The sequence below is a fragment of the Arvicola amphibius genome, chromosome 9, assembly GCF_903992535.2.
Source record: "Arvicola amphibius chromosome 9, mArvAmp1.2, whole genome shotgun sequence".
NCBI classification, from domain to species: Eukaryota; Metazoa; Chordata; class Mammalia; order Rodentia; family Cricetidae; genus Arvicola; species Arvicola amphibius.
In genome coordinates this window covers 109,496,302-109,523,369 of record NC_052055.2, presented here as the reverse complement: position 1 = coordinate 109,523,369, position 27,068 = coordinate 109,496,302, and the positions used below count along the sequence as shown (strand labels likewise).

Genomic DNA, 27,068 nt, shown 5'->3' with positions numbered 1-27,068 from the left:
TTTATTTATATACGACTCAGTAGTACTTACAAATCTACTCCAAAGTTTTATTTCAAGAAGACAGGAGAGGTCTGCAGAAATGGCTCAGTGCTTAAGAGCAAAGGCTGCTTTTGTAGAGGACCTGGCTTTGATTCCCATCACCCCCATGGCAGATAACAACTATCTGTAATTCCAGTTCCAGGAACTCTGATGCCATCTTCCAGACTCCTCAGGTATCAGGCACACAAATGGTACCCAGACATACGTATGAGCAGAACACCCATACAAATAAAATAAAATTTTAAAAGAATACAATCTTTAAAAGTGGTAGAGGCTAGTTAAAAATAACTTTATAAACACAGAAGTAACACGGAGCCTTGGTTTTGCTAGATTGTATTTTTGGAAACCAAGTCTGACTCTTGTCACCCAGGCTGGCCTCAACTGAAAGGAACACTCCTGTCTCAATGTCTCAAGTGCTACAAGTTGTGCACCACCACACCAGGTCTCTCAAGATACCTTCTAATAACCTTCTGTAGCCAGACCTCTCTGAGTGGCTCAGCTGGTCTGCAGAGTTCGTTTCTCCACGCAGATGTACTTCGGAAGTTCTAGAGCATGAAGGAATGATGAGATAGTTTTGCTGACACTCTTGATGAGGCAAAACATCACCTCTAGCTACGTCACAATGTCCTGAGATGAGTTTCTTTTCTTTGTGTGCATTAGCCCATTCTACACTACAGCTGTGGCTCTCTCTCTCTCTCTCTCTCTCTCTCTCTCTCTCTCTCTCTCTCTCTCTCTCTCTCTCTCTCTCTCTCTCTCTCCCTCTCCCTCTCCCTCTCCCTCTCCCTCTCCCGCTCCCTCTCCCTCTCCCTCTCCCCTCCCTCTCCTCCCCTCCCCTCCCCTCCCCTCCCCTTCCCTCCCCTCCTCTCTTCTCTTCTCCTTTCCAAACTGGTCAGTAGAAGACTCAGACACTGTTCCAGCTGTAGTAGTGTCTTGCTCTCAATAACTCCTATATCACCTCCTTTAGAGTGGAATGACAGGTGAAGAATAGAAACGGTCAAGTCAATACTAAGCCACAAAGGTCAAGTCACGGGAGGGAGTCCACTGGCAGTAGGGAAAGGGAGGAAGGGGGAGGGGTGTCGGCCAAAGCTGAGGTGGAGGAAGTCAGGGAGTGGTCACCAAAATACGCTCGAAAAAGTTGTTGAGTTCATTCAAACAAAACAGTAAAAAAAAAATAAAAATAAGAAACAAAGACCATGTACAGGTATTCCGGTCAAATATTTACCCAGAGTGCAGGTGGCAGATGAAGAGAAAGTTTAAAGAAAACTCAACAGACGTGAGAGAAATGTTAACCAAAAGCTCATGATTAAAGGCTGAATCAATTCCGCAAACCAGGAGATTAAAGAGCTGGTAAGATATGTACATAAAGAAACCCTTGGAGCTAAAAGAAGACGCTAAGCATAAAGAACTAAGTTAATGTGAAATCTGCTTTGCCGAAAATGAAGTCAGCGACAACAGAAGAGAACGCAAGGAAACTCGTAGCGGGGTGTGTGCAATAACACGGTGGGAGGGGATCGGGCTACACATCTCACATCACGAACCAGAAGAGAGTGAAACTTCATGCAACGCAGGCTTGGCCTTTCCTGTTTCAGTGGAATGAAACTTCAAGCATTTCTTTGTCTAGAGTAAGGTGACCCAGGGACAACGAGTAGGCAGGCCTCTCATAGTTCCCTGTCAGGCATGAGCAACAGCTCTCTGAGGACCAGGCAAGCCATCCCAATCTGGTTCATAGAAAGAATGTGATTTCAGAATCACATTCTTGCAGGGATTGTTTAGGACATTTTTTTTTTTTTTTACACAAAGAACTCAAAAAAACTCAGTGTCTTGTGGTTTATTTGAAAAACTGACCTATCACCTCAAGATTAATCAATTCATTGATGCATCTAACAGAACAATAAGAATAAAACTATCAAAGAGAATTGTGATCTAGAAAACAAAAATAAGAAAATAAATTTAAAAATCCCTGGCAGTGAGAACAAGATTCATTTGAAATTAAAATAAAGGCAAACAGGATAATTATAAACTAGAACAACTATTCTAGAACATTCTGGTAAAAATAAGAATGTGTGTGAGGGGGGAATAACCCAATTTCTACCTTTCATAAAAATAAAACTGAATTTTAGAATGCTTTCTAAAACTGTACCCCAAATACAAAGGGTCAGTAGTTCTCGTGACACCAAAGCTCTTAGAAAATGGTTTGTAAATGCAACTAGTAGGAGTTGGGGAGATAGTTCAGTGGGCGAAGTGCTTACTGCACAGGCGTGGTGACTGGAATTCAGAGCCCCAGCAAATATGTTAAAGATGGGCAGTCATGGTGGCTGCCTATAATCCCAGCACTGGGAGGCAGACAGTGGATCCCAGGGCAAGCTGGCAAGTTGCCCTCTGGCCTCTACACACATGCACACAAACACATTAAAAACTTTTAAGTGGAGGCAGATACATAAATACTCTATGTATATATATATATATATATATATATATATATATATATATATTATACACACACACACACAGATACATATAATGTCACTATCAAATTCAATATTATGAAACCAACCTGCCCCTAAGTCTCCTGTTATGTGATAGTTTAGATAAAGATTACAAGATAGCTGCCAATAGCAATCAAAGCTACTTATTTATGACTCTGTTTGATTTTTGCACAATGGAAGAAAAGCTAACTTGTCCTTGTAAGTTAACAAGGTAATACACACCTACAGAAAAGCTCTTCCCTTAGGCCAGTTTTATAGGCTTAACAACATCGTGTGCCATGGTGGGAAGGGGGGAGGCAATGAAGGGGTGGCTTAAAAACCATCCTGATAGCATTTGCTTTGGGCGTTGATTTGTTATACACATGTCAAAAGACATTTTAGCATCTAAACTTGTTTTAATTATCACTCGTTTAAATCCGGTGAAGGACAGGGCTCTGCTTTTGAAGACGGTGAAGTGAATTTGCCACACATAACCATCTCCCAAGTCAGCCCAAGAAATCACATATTAGCAACAAGAAAAACCAATTAAGCCTTTGTCAAGAAAAGAGAATGCAGAAGACCCAAGCCACGAGCTTTGAAGGTGATCCCCACAACTGGATGGGCAGGAGCCAGTCTGAGGGAGATACACACAGCTGTGGGCTTAGGATGAAGGAAAAGTACAGGACACCTGGAGAAAACCCTAGATGTTATGCTATGCATCCCCATTTGAAGTATAGGATCATGGTGTGCAGGAATGGGGTACACATACCTGTATTACAGACCATTTATGACACAGTATAGTGAGTCTATGCTTTTTTCTTTTTTTATTTCACTAATCCATACAGACATAAACATTAGAAGAATTGACAGAAAGTAACTGCACACAGGAAATGCCTATGGTTTGGCTGTCAGGACAGAGGAAGTACCAACGAGTTTGTATCACGGCACCGGAAGTGTCTCCTAGTGTCGATACAATGACTCAGGGAGCAACCAATAGTTTGTACATAGGCAGGTCTCCACACCCAGCTCATTTCCTGCAAGCAGCTCTCCCCTGTTCAAAGATAAGACCTGAGGACTATGCCTGCAGAGACAGCGACAGAGCAAAGACCAGGGCAGGAACAGGACAAAGACACTGTCAGAAAGATGTGAACAGCGATTTACAGAAAATACAGGCTAATGTTGTGCCACAGATTTTTTTTTTCAAACTTATGGAGCAATAGCAACAACAGCACAAAACAGACTTATAGCCGCTGGGGGAAGAGATGACAGACAAGCAAAGGCTAGAAACAGCAGAAGAAAAATGTAGAGAAAGAAAGGATGTTAAGAGGAGCTCAGGGAAGGAATAACTGCTTAACCCATCCTTGAGAGAGGAGAAGTAAGAAGAAATAGACTCGGGGAAAGGAAGGATGTTTGAAAAAAATTAAATGTACCTGACAGAAAGCCAATGAAACGGGCACAGGCTGTTTCCTTTGCAGAGAGAGAAGGATATTTAACAACCTGTTTTCAGAAACAGATGAAACGTAATCAGTAGATTATTTTGTAGAGAGATCCCGGCTGGAGGTGCGGCTGAATTGGTAGGAAGAGCGCCCACTTTGAATACCTGCCTCTAATCCCAGCCATAGCAATGGAATTTGGGCATTGGGATCAGGAGCTCAAGGTGGTCTTTGGCTGCATGGCAAGTTCCAGACTAGCCTGTGCTACCTGAGGGTTTGCCAAACACACACACACACACACACACACACACACACACACACACACACAAAGAAGGGGGTGTTGAACTTTAAATTTCAGGAGGGAAAAAAATACCAGATATTGAAAGTATAAGAAGTAGAGACAGAGGGGAAAAAAAAAGAATTGAGGGGTAGGGGGAACACCTTCTCTTCCATCCTCTGCTGCTCTTCTCCTTCCTTCCCTCCTCCCCTTTTCCTATCATCTGTGGGTTCTGATATGACTGAACACTTTAAGGTGAGACACATTCTAGAATTTTCATTGAACTTGTTGCTTTCAAGACTTCTCAGAACTGTTTGGTATTTAATCCCATTTAATGTCTGCCTTTTGTTGTTGTTGTTACAGGAAAATGAGAGTATTTCTGAATATTAAAAATCTCCAGACTTGCTTAAGAGATGCCATTCTCTTGGACTACTATGTGTCCGGGTTCCTTTGGGCCAAAGAAATGGACTTTTCCCTTGACCAATATTCAAAATTTATGACTCTGCTGGACATGTTACTGCATAATCTTCAAAGTAAGCCCAGTCCCCCTTTGTTTTTTTAAAGGGAAGAAATGTAGTCTGTGTAAATTAATATTTCAAAGCCAAGATGCTTGCTTCATTGTGGTTCCTTTAATAAGAACTGCGGGTTTGTTTCCTGGATACACAGGGACAGCTCATTTCACACTGAATGGTAAATCCTCAAAGAATTCCTAGCAAGACTAAGGCTCTCTTTGTTGATTCGCCAAAGTTATTCTAATTAGTATTCCCCGCACCAATCACACTCAAAATATCTTGGGATACTCTGATATTTTGTGATTTTTCTGTATATCTAAAACTATGTTTAAATTCAAATATCGTTTAATCTATCTTAAAAGTAGATTACTATGTATTTTACTTTTTTAAAGGGTAAAATGGGGAAGAAATCCTTTTGTGTATTGTATGAAAAGACTCCATATCAGCAGAGTAAAAGAACATGAAGAAGTGTTTTCATAAAAACTTTTGTTTATAAAAGATAAAAAAGGTGTATATTTTTATTTATATGCATACAGGGAAGAAAAAGAAAATGGGAAAAAATGTGAATTGTCTGTGAATCCTGGCATGGAGGCACACACTAGAACCCTAGTACTTGGGATCTGGGGAGGTTTGAGGGGGAGAGTCTTAAGATGAACCTAACACACAGCAAGAATGGGTCTTATTTAAAAAAAAAAAAAAGAATAAAAACCTTTTAGGGAGGATGTGGAAACTGGGGTGTGAGCAGTAGGGGCTGGAGGAAGCCTTTTCAGGCTAGATCTGCATATAAAGCAAAACTTGAATGCATCGGTCACACAAAAATTAAAGTTCCAAAGAATGTTTGATGTAGCTGTCCAAAGCGTCACAACTTCTGAGCAGAGCATTTACAGTCAAAAGAGCGCAGAAGGCCAGAAGGCTGACGCTTTCGAGAGCTTCCCCGTCCAAATCTGAGTGAATATTTCTGTTTCACACCTTTCCCACGCCTCCGAGCCTCCCCATGGCCTTCGGTGGAGCTCTGTGTGTTGGTGTCAGTTCGAGCCTACACTTCTGACCCTTGGAGCAGGCTTCACGCAGCTAAGTCAGGAGAGAGTGAAAGTGGATGCGGGGAAGCAAACAAGTTCATGTATACATCTGGGAAAAAAAACAAGCGGGGCGGTGGTGGTGGTGCATGCCAGCACTCAGGAGGCAGAGACAGGCGGATCTCTGTGAGTTCGAGGCCAGCCTGGTCTACAGAGTGAGTTCCAGGACAGGCTCCAAAGCTACAGAGAAACCCTGTCTTGAAAAATAAAAATAAAAACAAAAAAAAAAAAAAAAAAAAGAAAGGAAGGAAGGAAGGGAGGGAGGGAAGGAGGGAGGAAGGAAGGAAGGAAGGCCCTCTCAAGCCATTTGATGGAATTACAGTGTGAACAAAGAGACAGAGTCAGCTGGTTTACACAGCAAGGAGGCAAAGTGTGTTCACAGCTAAAGCAAGAGACCATGGGGACCTGAGGACCAAGTCATCAACAGCACTCCACCACAGCTCCAGCCACTGAGCACAGCCCGGGTTTGTGGTTGCCAAGCCCAGCCTACTTTTGGACAGCTGGGCTTTTGACTTGGTCCTTGTCCCAAACCTGTGTGGAGTGTGTATAAGATGTTCTGCATAGAGCCCACCTCAGATCAAACCGCATCATCTCAAAGATACGCAGTTTGGAGACTTATTTTTATGGTTTGTACCCACTGAAGACAGAAAATATTTCTGAAAAAAAATCACTTCTATTCAACAAGTTCAGATTTTCCATTCTTGTCAGCATTTTCTGAACAATAGACCACAGCAAATAATTTCTGCATTATTATTCAGAAAGAGAGGGGGGACTAAGATTCAGAGGGATTTAGTTAATTCCTTAAGTTGACATGAGGTCCCCTCAGCAAACAAGCGTCTATCCTTCTGATGCCACATCCAACATGGCTTGCATGGGACAAAACCTAGAGCGAACAACAAAGATAATTCACTGGAAACCTGAACACAGTAAAACGCTAGAACCCAGTGCACATGTGATAGATGAGAAATGATACAGCCTAAGAACAGCACATATATAGTGCCATTCATATACAGTAGACCAGAAATGGGCACATGAAAGGAAAGGCATGTATGTAAAGGAACAGGGGTATGTGCTAAGAAGGCAAATAGGTAAAGGGCTGGAAATGGGTACATGCTAGGAAGAACACATATGTAAAGGGCCAGAAATGGGTCCATGACTGGAAGGGCGTATGTGTGAAGGGGCAGAAAGCACCACACATTATGAGCAGCACACACAGAATAGGCTTGAAGCTGGTTCTCGGTAGAAATAGTACATGTATAATTGATGAAAATGCGGTACACAGCTGAAACAGCACATTCATAGTAGAATATAGGCTGGCACACACTAAAGCGGTGTAGGAATCATCAAGTACAAAGAGCACACACGTAGACTAGCTGTCCCCAGGTTTCTGTGCATTTCCCGTTTGCCTGCTGCAAGCACACCATCATCTTGGATGCAGGTGTTCTCATTTAAAGACAAAATGGCGAGACCAGCGACCTAGCTGGCAAGTGCCTTTACCTGATTCCATCCCAAGTTTTCTAACTAGCTACAAATCTAGTCTTTTTCCTCGCCTGAGTTTGCATTTGGTTTAGTTCCTCCCAGTCTGGTCACTCCGCTTGTGGAACTTCAGTTCCACAAAGAAAAGGGGTAACCCCTGCACTTCTGGAAGCAATCCTCTCTAGCAAGGCAGGCTCCAAAAACAGTTCTAAAGAGTCAGCCATAAAGCCACATTTTGTGTGTGTGTGTGTGTGTGTGTGTGTGTGTGTGTGATAACCATAGTGCCATCCAGAATTCAAATCAGCAATCTAAATAACCCTTTTCTCTTCATCTCAGATTAATGAGTTTGATTTTTCTATTATAAGTTGTCCTCCTCGGGCTCATCTTCCCTTCCCAAATTCCCTTCAGCTGTGGGGGTTATTTTAAGGTTTATTGTAAAAAGAGGAATGTACAGTTGTTGTGTTTTACCTGGGATGACAAAAGGCCCTTGACCTGCAGTTGTGTGTGACTCGTGTGATAACCGTGACCTGTAGGAGGGCCCAGTTACATAAGAATTACCCTTGGTAATCTCTGGGTACTGTGCTTTGAAGGGCTCCACCCAGCACCAGGCACATTTACTGCAGTGCTCGGTGAGATTCAATTAATTTTCATTTCTTTCTAATTGTTACAGATAGAAGAAAATTTGAACAAAATCATTGTAAGCTAGTGCCTGTCAGTAATGTCTTTCTAAACGTTATTTTAGTAATGTTGACATCCGGTGCATGTGGAAGGTGCATTCCAGAGAAAGGGGGATAGGTGCCGACTCAGCTTCTCTAGATGTGGTCCAAGCACTATCAGGCTATACTGTCATATCTCATCGCTGCCTCCATCCCCATCCTACAACATCCAGTTCTCGTACAGGAAGTAGGATGAATACTGATGGATTCCTAAGAGAGCTTCAGCTCTGTACTGTAACCTCCCCACCAGGCACCGAAGCTGAGCGTCACCTCTCCCGATACCCAGCCCAGACACATTTCCAAGACCTTTCAATTCTGCCTCCTGTCACCTCTGTTCTGTGTGGATGCCTACCCCCTGGGGCCACATCTGTGTGTGTCTACCCCCTGCTATCCCCTGGTGCCACATTTGTGTGTGCCTGCCCACTGGGGCCATCCCTGTGCACGCCTATGAACTGTGGCCACATTTGTGTCAGGAAAGACCTTCTAGATATTCCAGTTGCCTGTATCCACTCTCCCAAGCGGGAGGGGGAAAGAGCATGGTGGTTGCTGATGTTATTCTACCTGCCGCAAGAAGAACTAAACACAAGCAACCAATCAAAAAGAACAATAGACATTTATATTTTCACCAAGGACACTATAGAATTAAGTCTGAGGCTATTGATATGTAAGTTTCATTTTTCAACTGGACACAGGAAATAACCTGTGGAGAAATGCTGCTTTGTTGGGTGCATTTGTGTTTCATTGTTGTCTCTATGTAGTTTTCTGAGAATCTTCCAGAAGCACCAAGCTGCTCATTGTGGGTCATGGTGAGGAAGTTGTGTCATTTCCATCCGGCTTTGACATTCTCTCGAAGGCACATATTTGACAAACAGGTTATATAGCTTTGAAGTCTTTAATGGTGGTGATATTTTATACAAAAATCCCTATTTTCAATATAGATATTTAAAGGGCTGGCGAGATGGCCCAGCAGGTAAAGGCACCTGCCACCAACCCTGACGACCCGAGTTCAGTCCTCGGCAACCCACGGGTGGACAGACAGAACCAATCCCCTGAAATTTTACTCCTACCTACCCACAAACCATGCGCTACAAAGAGAGACATAAAATGAATAAAATGTAAAATTAAATATGGAAAATTTGAAAATATCCATATATTTGACTCCTATCAAAAACCTTCCAGCCAAGTTGTTCACATGGCAACAGCCATGTGTTGCCAAGAAACAGGGGACTCTACTCATTGGCCTTCCACACCCAAGTTCAGCACCGATGTCCACGGTGATTGAACCCATGATCTGGGTCTCCTCACCACTTATGGTGGCCAGATTTTCTCTAATTTTATAAACCCCTCTTTTTCCCCCTTAAAATATGCTTTAAAAATTTCCTTTCCATTTAAAAGTGGTATTTAAATAGATATTGGTGGTTTTGCATTTTTCAACTGGGAACAAACCATCCGACCCACCATGTATATATAAGGTCATAATGATTGGTAGATCAACCACTACTAATCATCCAAAAAGCAATTATTAACTTGTTGTCGAGAAATAAAGAGCTTCGCCGTTTCTCCCCTTAGACGCTGGGCAAGGGGAAATCTGGGCACATTCAGGACCTCCTGGACTCTCGTACCTCCACAGCAGCTACTGCGATAATGGGAAGGCTTTCTGACTTTGTTTTCAGCACTCCATATGTCCTTAGAGGACAGCATCAAGTGGCTCGGGGAAGTGATGGCAGAAATTGGACCAAACCGTTCACGGAAGAACGAGGGGTTGCACGTCTTTGATGTCAAAGAAGCCAACGCCATCATCGATTACTTGAAAATCAGGTATGACTTGTATTTGTACCATTTATCTTTCGTTTCTTGTCCTATAGGAAACACCTATGAAAGATAACCTAGACTTTAGTCAGTTCAGATGGGTGTAGAATTTGTGCAACAGCTACTCAGTCAGCGGATAGCTGCTGGGCCGCGGAGATGGCCTGAGAGAAAAGGCACTTGCCACCAAGCTCTGATGAGCCAGGTTCCATACCTGGGAACCACGTAGTAGAAGGGAAGAATCGACTAACTCCTCCAAGTGGCTGGTGGTCATATGGCAGTGGCACAGGTGTACCCACCCCCACCCACATGAACACAAAATGAATTTTCTTTTTTTTTTTCTTTTTTTGGTTTTTCGAGACAGGGTTTCTCTGCAGCTTTTTTAGAGTCTGTCCTGGAACTAGCTCTTGTAGACCAGGCTGGCCTCGAACTCACAGAGATCCACCTGCCTCTGCCTCCCGAGTGCTGGGATTAAAGGCGAGCGCCACCACCGCCCGGCCAAAATGAATTTTCTTAAGGGAGAGAACACTCAACTTCTCCAAAGTGAGGACTTGAGCATCCGTCTCACTCCGCGGTTTGTAAAGGGGATTCCTGAGTGGCACCCTGACTTCACCTGGCCTGGGGACTTCCCTGAGTGTGGAACTAACAGCATTTTAGAAACAGAATTAAACCCCGGTGTAATGGATCCGAAGAGCCACATTTGCATTTTAAAGAGCACCATTCATTTCCACTTAAGAGTTGATTTTGCATGATTTGTGTTTGCACTGAAAGAGCTACAAGACCTCACAGCAGAGGCCCCAAATCGTTGGGGGTGGGGGTGGGGCAAAGCACTAAGGTGTGAGTTCAAGGTCATCCTAAGCAAGTTACCAAGACCTTGCCTCAAAAGTATTCACAAAAAGGACTCAGAATGTAGGTCCTTGGTAAGGTGTTTGTCTCTACCAACCACGAGGTTGTGTACTCAATCCCTGGCACAGAAAAAAAAAAAAAAATGAAGAGAATCACATACTTCATCAAATTTATTAAATACTCTAGGATATTTTGAACTAATAACCAGTTTAACTCGTTATTAAGTCTTACTTTCTACTTACAAAATGATTGTGGATGGAGTGGAATATTTTTCTATAGTTATTCTTCATCACTGTATCAAGAAACCTGTCTCATTTTTTTTTTTTTTGCCTATGTATATGTAGTGTGTATGTGTGTTTGCTAATACAGGGGCACACATATGTATGAGGGTACATATGTGTGCAAATGTGTCTGGAGGCCCCAAATTGACCTCAGGTGTCTTCCTCAATTGCTCCTCGCTTCCTTTATTGAGACAGAATCTCTCACTTGAGCCCAGAGCCCCTCCAATTCAGTGGATTCAGCTAGCCAAATTGTCCCTAGGAAACTCTGTCTCCACCTTCTGAGCAATGGGATCGATCAGTGGTGGTCTACCACGCCCATGCGGCATTTATATGGGTGCTGGGGACCTGAATTTTGGTCCTCAGGTATGCACACCAAGTGCTGAGCCACCTCCCAGCCTAAAATCTGCCTTACAGAGCCTGCCACAAAGTATGTGTGAGAGTCATGCCTCCCTCCAGAGACAATTTTCAGACTCCACAAATCCCGGGACACCAGGGTGACAGTCCGCCTCTACCTAACTATGCCTTCCTGCAGTCTCTTCGCTCTCCCTTTTCAAAGGCATCTCCGCGGCTTCCCAGCATTACAAGTTAGCATCCTTCAAAACAGAGGGCCACCCAATGTCCTACACAGGTTCAAGACCTCCTGGGCAAAGGTCCTGGTTGTTGTCTGGGAGCTTTATAAACATTAGTGTGTTTAATATGATAAAGCTTATATACTGATTTCTGGTGTGGCTTAGTAATGGCATGGAATGTGGTACTTTTATAAGGTAACATCTAATACAGTGTGATTCTTTTAGTACAAACCATGCTTCCTAGTGTGGGAGTCTCACTGAAAGCCTGAGCTTTTAGAGCAAGACAAGTTCCTCTAGTGGGGGAAAGAGGAGGAAATGGGCAGAAATCTAACCCCCTTTTCCCCCCATCTCTCCACCCTCACCCCCCACACTCACTGCCGAAGCCTGGGGACAGGAGTTCAGATTCTTAGAACCCACGAAAAGCCAGGTGTGCCTGTAAGCCCAGGACTGACTCATAGGGAGTTAGGAGGTGCTCGGAGAAGCTCCTGGCCCAGGCAGCAGTAAACAGGAAAGACCACATTCCAGGACATGGTGAAAAAAGCAAGGATCAACATAGAGGTTGTCCAGCCACCTCTATCACCCACCACACAATGCATACACCTGAACACACACAAATACACACACACACACACACACACACACACACACACTCACACATGAACAAGCACATGGAAATCTGTGCTTTGAGGTCCTTCTGCACCTAGGGCCTGAGATTCCCTGGACAGGGGAGGTCAACCACGCACGTTTGCTCTGACTTCCTTCTTCATCTACACATGTCCACATGCTGGTCTGCTCGGGCAGGACACATTTTTGCAGCTGAGTCTTAAACCCAGGTTTATAATGCAAATGGGGTCCCATAGCTAACGAGAGCATCAAAGCTTCCACGCGTGCCACGATGTCCCTTTCCTGACAGCGAGGGACAAGCTCCCTTCCCTGTCTCATCTCTCCAGGCCATGTTCATCAATGTACATCTTAACAGCTCCACACGCCCGATCTTAGATCGCCTAATAAAAAGAATATTTAAAGAGATTAGTTAAATACAGAAAATCCAGATGTAATGCTGCTAAATCTCCACATTGTGATTGTGGAGTAGCTACGCATTTAAATATAGTTATTAGACAAAGGATAAAGTCTCAGTGATTAGGATATCTGGAACTGATAATGAAGCTGTAGGAAGCTGTAGGAACCTTTCCACAGCTGTGCAGAATCCCTCATGAGTTCACACATAGAAGAAACTCAGTAGCAGTGAAATTACCCAACATATTCACTTCAATGATTATTAAGTTTTAAAAAGATGAAGACAACTAAACTATCAAAACTATGTGTGCTTCAGTTTAGCCCGGATGGTCTGTTGATCCAACCACTGAAAGCCACACTTAAGAGACCAAGTTTTCAACCATGGTCCATGGCATGTGCATTCCATGACTATTACTGGAGAGGTGTGAACCAATGGCTGTTCACCCTCCAGAGAACAGACAGACAGACCAAAGAAATAATTCTGCCCAAGTCTAGCTTAGTGAAATAATGAGTTTATTAGAATTACTTCCAGGAGCATGGGTGACTCAAAGATAGCTGAACCATCCCTGCCCCCACCACCAGCAAGGGTGACAACTTATGAAAGCCACATCCTTCAAGCCCCCCGCAGAATGTGACAGGTAGCTTTATCAGTAACTTGCCCCTCTCCTGTGACTGCTTCTTATTGCTTATACAAGTTTGGAGAGGGGCCTCTGAATCTTGTCATCTTCTGGGCTTCTTGAGCCCCTGGTTTCAGGGTCTCTTCAGCCATGTAAATCTTATTGTCATCCTAAGTCTTGTAAAACTCTCCTTTAAGGAGGGAATGTGGCTGTTAGGAGGAAATAGTCATGCAATATAAAACTTAACTTGTCAATAACATTACATTTCTTCAGATACCTTCACTTTAGTCTAAGTGCTATATTTATACCTGTGGTCTGGAAGCACTACTACCAACCTTTCTTCTCAACATGAGTAGGGGTGCTAACCCACTGTAAGAAAATCAACCGTATCCCCACTTTGTGCCAAACAATGTGTGATACCAGGCCAGACAGCTCGGACTGTTTTTATTCCATCTTGCTTCAAGGTCCAACCTAAGAGGTGGATAACATCATCTAAAAGCTTGAGTCAGACAGAAGTCCAATGGAAGCTACAGCAAATGCATTCCCGTGGCTGAATTGTCAGCCGATTCTCAGATGTGGCACCTATTATTTCCCTGAAGAAGCTGGAGGGTGCAGAGAGACAGAGAGGGAACTTGGTCTCTCCTTCAGGAAGTGTCCCCTTAGGCATCTTCCCCTGGGTACACATCCTGGTACTGGTCCCAGTCCTGCCTCTCTACTGCATCTTTGACCATCATATCCAAGTCAAGGATGCTGTTTGCATTGCTTAAGGCCCCTCTTGGCAGCCAGAGGACAGCCCCATCACTCTACGTAACAAGGGTGCAGAGGCTGGAAGACGATGTTTCAGAGTGGAAACGTTTTACCTATATTCCATGTCTAGCACAAGATGGACAAAGTGGTACTTTTTTCTAGTTCATTTACAGGTTAGCAAGCTGGTTCCCAGGATAGCAGGCTGGTTCCCAAATATGGCCTTCCTTTGATTTGTATAACCCCAAATCAGTTATTGTCGGTGTGATAGTTTTGACCCCACAGTTTTCTCTAGGTCACCAATATAAAAGAGAGGAACGCTGAATTTATTTTTACTTCAGTTATTTATCAGACTTCGCTAATCTTCCTGTGTTTTTCTAGCCAACAGATCAAAGCAATGTCAAAAGCTAAGTTAGCCTTGTGAATGTTGATGAGAAAATCAGGTATTCAGTGGCTGCAGAGAAGAAAGGAAACTTGACTGGGCCCACACAGCGACTACTCTTTAATGGATTGAGCTCCCAGGGAGGCTCCACTGCTAATGTAACTCAGAGGGGCCCAGCTGCCTGAGGATTTCTCCATTGATTTCAAATGAATTGAAACTTTGATCCATTACAGCATCCAGGAGAAGCCATTATTACAGATGCTCTGTAGCTACATTCTTGCAAATGTTAATTTCTCAGTTATATTAAAATCAATTTTCTTAAATAGCAGAAGGCACCAGAATGAAAGAGAACCACTAAGACAATTTTTTTTTTGTTCTTGGGCGTTTTGCTGTCTTATGAGTCTATTAATTTCCCCAACCAGCAGGATGAGAATTAGAAAAATTCAAATATTATCACAAACAGGATATTAGAAATCAGCCCTTCGGTAACATTTTTAACTCTCAATGATACATCGCCAAGCTGTGAACTTACTAGAAATATTGCTTTGCAAGCGCGTGACTTGGTGCTCTTATAGCCCATGGGCATTGACCACCTAGCTATCAGGTGAGAAGAGATGATCCCTTTAAACGTATGCCAGCCAGACTTTGACATGTGAGGACACATCCTGCAGGGAAGTCAGATGTCTCCAAAACAAATCTTATACCTTACCAAGTCATTTTTTCCGGTGTTCCTGGAGACTGATTTACTCTTGAAACATCTCAGCAATGTGTGGCGTAATGGATATAGAAACCCAGCCCAGTTCATACCTGGACTGAGTCGGGTCTCGGGCAAAACACAGCTGATGCTGAGACTGGGTAGCTGTCTGGAGTGGCAGCTTGTTTTGGAAAGAAAGAGATGGATCTCTGCCCCTCTGTTTACTGTCTCTGGCTTGGCCAGTTCCCCTTTCCCTTGAGGCTATTTTCTTCAGATATTTTCTCTTTTCTCACGCTAGTTGCGTGTCTGTTTTGTGTTTCAGCTTATTCCAGCACTACAGGCTCTATGAGTTTATGTTCTACTCGACCAGAGAAGAAATTGTCATAGGAACCGCGGTGAGTAACGTGGGGTAGAGCGGCCTAACCACTTAGCCCATCTGAATCCGGAAATGCTCAAAGCAACTTCCGGTCATGATCGCCAACGTTAATATAGCCTAGTAGCAATGAAAAAAAGAATAATTATGCCAGGTGAGTTTCCGATTAAGAAAATAAGCTGTCTTTGGGTGGCGGGAGCGCCTTGAGTTACATATTCAGGCATCTGTGGATTGTTTGACGAAGCTCCCTTGAGTAGGGTTCTCATGTCTCCGTGCAAAGAAAATCAGGAACCCCTCAGGTGGATTGGCCCGGCACAGTCTCTTCTGATTTTGCACAGTTTTCCCTCTACTCCTTTTGAAAACCAGCATCAAACTTCACTTCTCCACCTAAGCAAGCTCACTCACGGCATTGTGTCTCCAGCAAAGGATTTGGGTTCCTTCACTAAACACAGCCTCTCAGGGGTTTTCCGCCTCATTTCAACTGATCTCCTTTTGCTAAATTTTGGCTCCGGTTACACAAACATCCATCATCCTGCGGATTTCTCAATATTTCCTGTGGGTTCGTATAGCCAGGCGGTCCATCAGGGATGTTCCCCCAGGAGAGGGTCATCTGCCTGTCTTCTCTAACATATGGCAGCCTGGAGCATCATATAGGACACAGTCCTCCCGAAATCAATCCTAAGCAGCCAATTAGGTGTCAGATGGAAGGTAGGAGGTTTTACAGTCCGTGATATACGGAGAGACGAGGGAACCTTCTCAGACAAGTCACATGGGTGCAATCGCTGGGAATGAACCCTGAGTGGGAAACCAGCTCAATGAGATGAAGATGTTAAGGTGTTGGGAGCGGTGAGACCCCAGATCCTGAATTTCTTGTAATCCCCTGATCTGAGTGCCTACAGCTGCTCTGAGCATGAGACCTTCAGGAGTTCCTGATGGCAGGAGAGTGGTTTCTGGTGGGTTTGGCTGGGGCGTGGCTATCTCTATATATTCTGCCCCTGAACACAATAAAGGGGGCATTCTTGGGGGGATTCAAGGATGACCCATGTCGCTGTCTCTCTGTCTGTATATGTCTTGTGTATTTTAACCTCCAGCCCCTTGCCGGAAGCTCAGTAGCTGGGTAATAGCGCACAGAGCGCAGACACGGGGGCGCAGTGCGCGGCATTAAGGAAGCTTTTCCATCAGTTCTCCGTCTACTTCAGCAGCTACACTGCTTCCTTCATAGAAGGACAAGGGACAGGCAGAGCCATGGCCAGAAAAGTGGGTAGGAGATCCCACCGTCGACCCGCCTTTCCTCACCTTAGGTGCCAGATGGGATGACTCTAACCCGATCTCGTCCACTTAGGACAACTTGTGTGGTGACAATACTCCAACATTAGTAGAATCAGATGTTTATATCCATGATGAGTGCGCCTCAGGGTTTGTCCCCCGCTCTGTTCCTCTGCACTCCAAGGACAAGGTTAGACAACATCCATGCGCATGGAAGAGTAGCACGGCTGAAGTAGATGGAGGCTGGCTTCTTCGTTGGCTGGTGTGCTTTTTCCATGTGGTCAGAGTGGCAAGGTGTACTCCAGGGAAGGATGTGGGTCTTCCAGACACTCGTGGACTTCTAAAGGACTAATAAAAAGCAGGAATTGTGTTAGAGCATTTGGTGGCATCTTGGAAGTCACTCATGACTTTTGGTGCGATTACCTAGTTTTTAATTAACGGGAAAGGGCAGGATTCTGGCCTACTACTGTGTGGCTGTTTGTGCTGGTCTCAGAGCTCTGGACTCAGAGGTGATAACCCCGACAGTCGCCAGCATGTTTCAGATGTAACAAGCTAGACCACACCGATAAACGTGAGTTTCTTTCTTAACAGTAGATAGAAGACTAGAGCAAAACGCGTATGCCTCTATTCATAGACATAGCCAGATCATAAATGAAAATAGGAAAAAAAAGACATAGAATGCCCCAGTTTTCAGCCACTGATTAAGTAGCAGACCCAGGAAATGCTGGTCAGTGGCTGCCAAAAAACAGAGAGAAGCCGAATATTACTGGTTCCCTAATAGAATCGTCGGAGTCCATCTGAGTTGATCCTGCTAGATCTTTGAACTGCTCAGAATTCTGACCGTTCTCACACTAACTACTCATTTGCTGGCAATACGGAGGTTCGCCTGAGTGTTGGGGGTGTCGTGGGAATGCAGTGAGCTTATCTGGCTGTGTGAGACTGTGTTGGATAGAAGATGAAGAATCCAAAAACATGAAAATAAAAATGATAAAAATGTGCAAAGGAAAAAGGATAAAAATGATTCAACCCCAAGTGCACTCTGGCCTCCTTATTGAGAGCACGTGGTCTGGCGTGGGTGTGGTTTAAGTGTGTCCATCCAAGATTCATGTTGGCTGAAGCTGAGGGAATCTTAACGAGGCAGTGCCTCGGGAGAGGATCTGTCTTTGGAGGGACACCCTCAGAAGGGGTTGCGGAACGTAATCTCTCACTGATATCTTGATCCCTCCCACATGCCCATGCCCTTGCATCACTGGCTCCCATGCTCCCGTGAGGACTTCACCATAACATCACCAGAGTGAGCAACTTGCAATTAAATTTATAGGAATATGAAATGAATTAACTCCTCTTCTCTGTAAAGTTAGCCTTGAGTAGTTCATTACGGTAATGGAAAAAAAAAAAAAACCCAGACCCATGTGCCCTAGTTCCAATAACCAGGGAAATAAACCAGTACAAGCGGAGTTTAGTTGTGAGACCACCAGACATCTGAGCACGAACTAGCTGTGCATTTGGTAATGACTCTATGCTAATTTGTGTAACTCATAAAAATGTCATCAGTGTTTTAAGGGTTGACAATTCAGTTAAGTGGGGGAATTTGAGAGGGGGCAGAATTATTCTGTATTGCTCAAGTGGGCTCAAAAACGATCATTAATTACCTCAGAAGAAAACCAGGGAAAGGAGATGAAGTGGGGAGACTTAGATAATGTACATGTGGTTTTGAAAGAAGAGGTCCGAGCTCAGTTAAGTGCCCTGGCATCTCTCAAGGGAAGACCCGTGACTGTGCTGATTTCTCAACATTAGATTGACTGTTATTGCTCACTATCCTTATTAAGAAATTTAGAGAGAAACTTAATGTATGTGTAGATTTCTAGCACACGGCATACGTATTTAGGAAAACAGCATTTAATATCAACTGCAATAACTGTCTATAGGTTAGATTTCCACCTTATACAAAATTCTACAGTGAGTTCTGCTCACTCAAATCCCTTCCCCAGTAGCGGACACATGCAGCAACAGCAGCCTAACCTTTCCCCTGAAAACAACTAGAAAAACAGGACAAGATAAAATTTTAACTTAAGTATTTGAGATCTCCCCTACCATAGCTCAAAATTATTATGAATCATTATGGAGCTGGAGAGATGGCTCATCAGTTGAGAGTGTATTGCTTCTGCAGAGGACCCCAGCACCCACATCCGGCTGGTCACAAGTCTTGGTAACTTCAGTTCTAGAGGATGTCTGGCGCCCTCTGCTGGTCATCACAGGCATCTGGCCTCACCTCACGTGCACATGCTCACACACATACTCATAATAAATGTATATGCATCTCAGAGGTAAGTCTGGCATTTGGTGATGCTTTCTGCCATAGCATCTGTCTATTTTTAAAGGATGCTAAAGAGACTTAGAAAATAAGAGAAGGGTCTTTGGTGGACAGTTGGAACAGAAAAAAAAAAAGTGAGATAACCCTGAGAGCTGTGTGCCCATACCCCAAAGGATTGCCTTTGAGGAAATCAGTCCCTACGTGGTCTGATTTTCAGCTTGAAACTCTCTGGAGTATTGAAACCAATTTTGTACTGCCCTCCAGAAGACGGCAACAATTTCCCATAACCAGTACCTACCACATATTGAGGTCACCAAGCACAGAAAATATGAACAGACTGAAGAAGGTCTTTATGGATGAAGTAGTCAGATATAAATAATTATACTAAAGAAAAATATGTTCTCTAAAAACTACAGGACATTGTATTTTGGCAAAGAATGTATCTTGCTATTCTTGACCTAGATTCCTTGGTACTTAGACTGGGTGACCAGCAAACCTCTGGGATCTGCACATCCACCTCAAGCAGTGGAAGTGTGTGTCACCACTCCCAGCTTCTTATGTGCTTCCGAGGATCAAACTCAGGACCTCCATCTTGGGCAGCATGCCGTTATCCACTGACCTATCTATCTCCTTAGCCCCTAAAAGGTTCAGTCTTGAAGAAAATGTTTGTTCTCTGGTTCTCCGTGGCATTCTATTGGCAGCTCTTTGCTTAGCACAGTGTAAAGTTACTTGGCTTGTCTTCTGGCTCTCACAGTTCCTGTTGGGAAGCCAAGTGTCCATCAACTTCCTCTTGCATCTCCGGAAGGAAGGTCTTTTCCCCGTTATTGGTTACGCCACCCTCTGCATACATAGGTATGGATTTATTTGGATGGGGAATTTTCTTTTTGCTAGTTTTTAAATTAGGTGTCCAGGGAATGCAGTGGCTATGAACACAGACAGAGCTAACGAAAGAAGGAAGAGAACACTGAAACCAACCCACGGTGCTCAGTTTAAACTACAGCTATTAAGATGGGAGAAATAGGTGGGAGGAAACATTTTGTCTTTAATTTTTGCCTTTCATGTGGAATGAAACACCTGAGTTTCTAAATTTTTTTTTGAGACAAGATATCACTCCGTAGCCCAGACTAGCCTTGAACTTGAGATCCTCCTTCCTCAGACTTCAAACTCCTGTGGTTACAGTCTGGTGTTTAATTTTTTTAGAAGGTTTTTTTTTGGGGGGGGGGGTGGAAATTGGTTTGTTGAAATTGAATCTCTTTCACTTTGTAGTCCTGGCAGGTTTTAAATACATTCACGTTTTTTCTGCCTCACCCTCCCAAATGTGATTAGACTTTGAGTCACCATGTCAGGCTTCCTGACTGTTTGATGAACTAAATCAAATTTTTTAAGTCACTTGGAGAAAAAGAAAACACTTGGAAATTACCAATGGTGATCAAAATACATCACAAATAGTTCATATAATAAAATATGTAAATGAAAGTCAGACAGGAGAAATATGGGGAAAAATGCAGAGTTTGTAGCAGCTGAATTTGGTCAAATTGGGGCTGCAAGGATGGCTCAATGGTTAAGAGTTCCAGCACCCATTTCAGTGGCTCACAGCCATTTCTAACTCTGACTCAAATGCCCTACTAAGACTCCTGGGTCACCATAACCCATATATACAGACAAATACACATATAAAAATAATAAAACAAATTTGCCACATAAGGGGCTGGAAAGATGGTGCCGATGTTCTAAAGGCTTACTGCTCTTGCAGAGTACCTGGGTTCGATTCCCAGTGCCCACATGGAGGTTTACAATCATTATTACAACTCCAGAGTCTCCAACAACCTTCCCTGGTCTCTGCTGGCGCAGGCATGGACTTGGAGCACAGACACAGGCAGACCCAAATCATAAAATTAAAATTTATTTTTAGCTGGGTGCTGGCAGTGCACGCCTTTAAGCCCATCACTCTGGAGGCAGAGGCAGGCGGATGTCCATGAGTTCAAGGTCAGCCTGGTTTATGGAGTGAGTTCCAGGACAGCTAGGGCTATTACATAGAGAAACCCTATCTCAAAAAACTACACACACACACACACACACACATCAAAAGGGAAATGATTAAATAAAAAAATAAAATGCCACCGAAAGCTACAACATCTTTAGAAGGAGTACCTTTAGCTAGGCACGGGATGTGATTGACCCTAGAAGGAAAATGTGAATTTGGGAGTGAAGAGCAATTATGGACAGTATCCCGGGATTTATTTTGAAGGCAAGCAGACATGAAGATGTGTAGCCATGTACATGACAGTACAAGGACAGAAAGACCTCACGGCGAACATTGCTATGGCTTGCCTCCAGGTAGCAGGGCGTAAGCGGGAACTGGCTGGGGAGGAGAAAGGGGCGTTTTGCCCTGTCTGTTCCAGATTGATGCTGGTATTTCACCATGTGACTGCCTTTGCGTACCACTTGTACTGGAAGAAAATAATTCCGAGCTGATTTCTGAGGAGGCACAGTTGGTAAATTAAGAGCAGGTGTATGTTCACAGTCGCCACCAGCATCTTGGCAGATAGACAGCCGGCCAGAGAGACGTTACCCGGAGCTTTACAAGAGAAAAGCTAAACGGAGAAATGATTGGTGCATTTTCAGCCCATAAATTTAAATGCTTTACAACCGTTCTGCCATATTTAACTTTTAACTACAAACCGGGTCTGGCTGAAGAGTCACTTACAGAGTGAAAAGCTGGCATTCTACTGTAACGTCCCAAATTTTCTCCCACAAAAATAAAATCGGCTTCCTGAATCATGAGCTGTGTGTCACGTCTTAAAATATTGATGCAGTTCAAGTCCAGCCGAGCGATGACGCAGCAGACCTCGAACCACAGGCACTCTCAAAGGTCGCCATGCGTGTGCACATGCGCATTGGGAAGACGAGAAATTGCACAAGATTTAGTATGTTTCAATAATTCCCCCAACTTCTGAACTGAGATGGCACAGGCAGTTGGAGGGCTAACTCCAGGAACCAGCAGGCTCACTCCTCAGCAGGGGATGCTCAGACACTGGGATGCTTCCCCGGCCCCTCGTGTAGCTCCATGGAAACTGTTGTTCACGCTGTAGAATGTGTGGCTGCAGTGCAGGCAACAGCACATCCTATGGAGCCGCTGGCAGAAACCCTGCTTTTCCGAGCGGTGCGGTGCCCAGATATGACTATTATCCATGTGATAGATGTACAGAGATATTTAAAGAGAATCATAAATACAACTAAGTGCCTACCTTGCCTGGAGTTATACTTTGGCAGACTTTCAAATCCCAAAATAATACCACTTAAGGTCAGCAAATACAGGAATTCGGAGCTCTTCCAGCTCAGCGGATGTCAATGGGATATAATTTCATGTTCTGAACACATACTCTTCAGCACAAACAAAATCAAGGAAACATTTTTTCCCTCTTATTTCAAAAGTCACTCAGATTATGGGTGTTAATGATATTGTAATTTGAGGGGGAAAATAACAAGACAGAAACATAAATTTTATTTCTGTAAAGTATAAAGTTCAATAAACAAAACAGGAAACTTATGTAACAACCATTGTATCCGCTGTCTTAAGGAAAAGAGAGCAGTATAAACAGCATTCTAGTCTGAACAGATTTGGGAAGGCAAGAGGCAATTGAAGGATAGCTACAAATGTCTTTTCTTCTTCGTCTTCTTCTTGAAATGAAATTCACCTATTAATAATTCACAATACCTTGTAAATCCAGCTCCAGGGGATTCAATGCTCCCTTCTGGACACTTCTGGCACCTACAGTCACATACACAGACCCACCCACAGACACATAAATATATACACAGAACTGAAATAAAATATTTTAAAATAATATCTAAACTAACACAAATGACGTTTTTAATCTTGGACGGGATTTCTGTCTTGAATTAGCCCATTAGCAAGCTGCTGGGAGAGAATGTCTCACAGTGTGTAATTTGCCGTTTGACCCAGCAGAACGGGGTGCTCTGAGAAAAATCTATCAGAAATTGTTGTGTTGAAATAACTTTATCTGCTCTGCCTGGCGCGTGTGACAAAGTGACTGGAGAATCTATCACTTAAAGAAAGTGGTCGATGCTCCAGCCTACAATTCATCAAGCTTCAGGCTCGCCCTTTTCCCTCCAAGCTCTGAAAAGTAATCATCCTCCCTTAAATATCAATCTTTTCAGAGAAATTTGAGGGAATTTGTCTCTAGCCAAACAATTGATAAATGGCAGGTGCATAATTTTAAAGATGGTTTCCATAGCGGCTCACCTGGCACTTGGGCTCCTGAGCCTGTCACTCAAGAGTTTCTGCCCTCCTGGACCACTGTAGCATCCATCTCAGCCACTCTGTGACCTGGCCTTTGAATAAGGCTGGGCTTCTGGTAATTGCATTTTCCCGCTCTCCTTTGCCTGGATGTAGAAAGCCTCACTTACTGTCCAACATTTCTTTGCCAGTCCAAAGTGATTATTGCTGCATTGTGCAACTTGAGAGATGTTTTTATTGAAGGTAGGAGAGAGGGAAGGAGGGAAGGAGGAAGGGAGGGGAGGAGGGAGGGAGGATGGAAGGGAGTGAAGGAAGACAGACAAGGAATTTTTTTTTTCCAATGCTATGTTTCTTTCTTCAGCATTCACTCCCTTGCTGGAGATCACCATCCCTGTGTTATGCCTTAGAAGCTGACTTAAATTCTAGCTCTCCACCACGGAGCTAATTATAGACCACTAAGCGGCCAGAGCATCAGGCATTTTTACTTCTCTTGGTTTGCCCCATGCAGGCACTCTCTACATTCAACCTGTGCTCAAAATTGGACCAAATTAAGTGATGGAAAATATTGGGAGCAGTCTTTCATTGCCTGATTTAAAAACACCACATTTGCAAAATACTTTTTTGTGTATCCAGAGAAAAACCTAAGTCAGTCTTTAAATTATAAATGATCATCCACTAGGTCCTTTACCAAGAGCTTAGACGCTGTTCTTAAAAGAAAGTGGTTCTAGTATTCATGTTTGATTATGAAAAATATTTTTATATGGAACCCCTTGTGAAATGTTGAAATACAGCTCATTGTAAGTCAAGACACTGAGATCCCAAATGTCTTTGCCTATGTCAGAATCTTATGTCTGGGGGTAGGAGGTTACTCTAGACCAATTTAAAAAATCAAACCTCTAAAACAAAATCTGTGATGTAAAAACGTGACAGAAAGGGAATAGTACTCTTGATAGTCTCCACAATTCCATTTTGAAAATTTATACAAAAGACTCGTGCTGAAGGAACCCAACAAAAGCATTTCTATGGGATTGTAGAGGTGACCCTGCAGTTAAGTGTCTTTGCTGTTCTTGTAGAGGACCTGAGTTTGGCTCACAGCATCCATGTCAGGCAGCTCACCCACCTGCAATTCCAGCTTCAGAGTATCTGATGGCCTCTGACCTCCACAGGCACCTGCATGCACGTGCACAAACTCTAAAGCAGACATAGGCACATGCACACAATTGAAAACATGATAATCTTCTTAAAAGCCTATTTACACAAGAAGAGACATAAATGGCCAATAAACTCATGCAAAGATTTTCACCATTTTCAGTTCTCAAGGAAAGGCAAATTAAAAGCCCTATGTGGTGGCCATGGTGTTATGAGCATGTAGGATTGTCACAATTTTGAAGCAGGCCTGGTAAACATGGTGAGTTCTTGGTGAGCCAGGGCTATCTGAGACCCTATCTCAAATCTCCCATCCCAGAAAAAGAAAGAAATGCCAATTGAAACCCCGACATTCTGAAAGGTTCCAACTGCAGCACCCTGCCTTGGGAGAACGTGAGGACAAGCATGTCCCCTCTGGAGTGGCAGGAAGAGAAATGCTGCAGCGTTCCAGTGACAACTGGGTGACTTTGAAACATGGTCACTCTTCATGCACGTCTGTACTTCCTCAAGTTTATCTCAAGTAGATAGTAAGACAAGGAGCGGAAATAAGAGTGTGTGTAGTTGGAAAAAGGTGACATAAATTGTGACATACTTAAATGCCTTTCATTAGAAAGGCAAAGCTCAGAGTATGTGTGTATCTGTATGTGTGTGTCTGTGTCTGTGTCTTTGTGTGCGTGTGTCTCTGTGTGTGTGCATGCACATATTCAGGATGGGAAGGTCTGTGTGTGGATATCTGCACCTGTGTGCAGGTACCAATGGAGGCAAGAAGAGGGTGTTGGATGCCCTGGATCTGGAGTTATAGGCAGTTAGGAGCTGTCCCTCATGGGTGCTTAAAACCAAATTCAGATCCTCTAGAAGAACAACAATTATTCTGAAATAAAGCACCATCTCTCCAACACCCATCTTGCAGCTCCCGTTTCTTCTCCATGTCCTCTGGCATCTCTCCTGTACCTAGACTCAGTTCTTCCTCTCTCTGCCAAGAAGTTCCACCTAGCCTCTTCCTACCTAGCTATTGGCCATTCAGCTCTTTGTTAAACTAGGCAGAAGATGCCTTGACAAAAGCGCATCTTCACAGTGTACAAAAAGATTATTCCACAACAGGCCAGACCCTTGGGGTATCATCTACTGCTTTTACCATGTTCTCCTCCTTACTTCCTGAATCTTCCCATGGGTTCTAAGTTCTCAAATCCCAGGAAGGGTTTCCGAGCATGGATCTAACTTGTACTCTTTTTTTTCCCTTCTGGCCCCTAAGCCTTATGAAATTAACACCTTCATCTCATCCTATCGTTTATCTAATTTACTTGCCAAACCCCAGGCTAACATAGAGGATGCTAATTGCATCTCCCTTTCTCGTTCCAATTACTCCTTTATATAAGCAGGAGCCTGCTTTACACAAATAAACCCCTCTTGTCCGCCATCTTGGCCTCAGATGCATTTCTAACTATACACGACCAAGGCCAGGCAACGTCTACTGCTGCTTGCTGACACTCTCAACCCTTGGGCACTAATCTCCAAGACTGTGAAATTTCCTCTACACCTTTAAGTGTGTTCGGGGCATCTCTGTATTAGTGGGGGTGGACTCTACTCATCAAGCAAGGATGCTACCTTATACCACATAGATGAAGACTGTCATCTTGGAATTCTTCTCACAGACACTCCTCAGCCTGATGGCTCAGCCTTAGTTGTAGGCCTCACTATCCATAGCAAGAACTGTGCGACCACTGCCATAGCACAAAGGGACACTAACATTCACCACACAAGAAAGAACAACTCTCGGTATTTCCTCCATGGATGCTCATCCCTCAGGCTTCTCGGTTTTAGTTGCATACTTTGCTGTCCATAGCCAGAACATGTACTCACTTCTCCCAACTCATCTTTGGTTCTGTCATGCCCCTGTTTGGGCACCAATTATGCTGTGTGACAAAACTTCCTGGGGAGACACAACACACATGTCCATTCACTCCAGACAACGAGCCCACAATAGACCAAAGTACTGACACTGGCAATGTCCACCTGGGTGAACCAATGAGTTTTACTGGGGTTATTTACAGGAGTATGGATGAAGGTTTACTTACAGGAGGAGAAATGACTCAAAGACAGCTGCATCACCAAAACCCACCCCTTAGGGGTGACAACTCACAAAGCTGGGGACCTGGAGCACACGGTACAGCCTGCAGACAGCTCAACAGGATGGAGAGTGTCCTTACCAAGAGACTCTGGTCCAGGCCTCTTTCAGCAGCTCAGATGGTTTCTGCTTCTTCCAGGCTGCTGGTCTGGACTCACAGTCTTCTTTGAAGCTTGGATAGTGTCTCTTCTGAGACAGACTCTTACCTTTTATAATCAACTTTGGTAAGAAGGGGCCTACTGAATCTGGTCTGTTTTAGGGAGTTGTCATAGTTATTTTGAGTTGTTTACCTTCCTGCTTAAGGAGCTTCCATTAGTGCTCTCTTAGTCTGGTTCTCCCGCCTAACCTTATCCCACGTAGCTATAGGCCAGTCAGCTTGTTTATTAAACCAATCACAATGACATGTATTCACACAGTAGAAAGGAATGTTCCACAACGAAGGGTGTACAGAGCATCTGGAAAACAAAACTCTAGCCACAGGGATTTGTTGTCTAAAATATTATCTAACCAATAGATGGCAGGCTGTAGAGGAATGGATGGAATTTGGAAAAAGCCCACGTGTTTCTGTTCTGTGATCGCATGCCCACAGAATCCATCAGTAATCCCAGATTCAGTTTCCAGGTAGAGCAGACT

The 27,068-nt window shown here is 43.7% G+C and overlaps 1 protein-coding gene across 1 annotated transcript in view; it reads left to right on the top strand.

The window, feature by feature from the left end:
- Window positions 1-27,068, top strand: part of Cabcoco1 (ciliary associated calcium binding coiled-coil 1) — a 99,366-nt gene that overhangs the window by 11,230 nt on the left and 61,068 nt on the right. Inside the window, exons 3-5 of the mRNA XM_038342209.1 lie at window positions 4,578-4,747; window positions 9,668-9,812; window positions 15,273-15,345. Of these exons, the coding sequence (XP_038198137.1) occupies window positions 4,578-4,747; window positions 9,668-9,812; window positions 15,273-15,345 (388 nt within the window). The remainder of the gene's footprint in view (window positions 1-4,577; window positions 4,748-9,667; window positions 9,813-15,272; window positions 15,346-27,068) is intronic.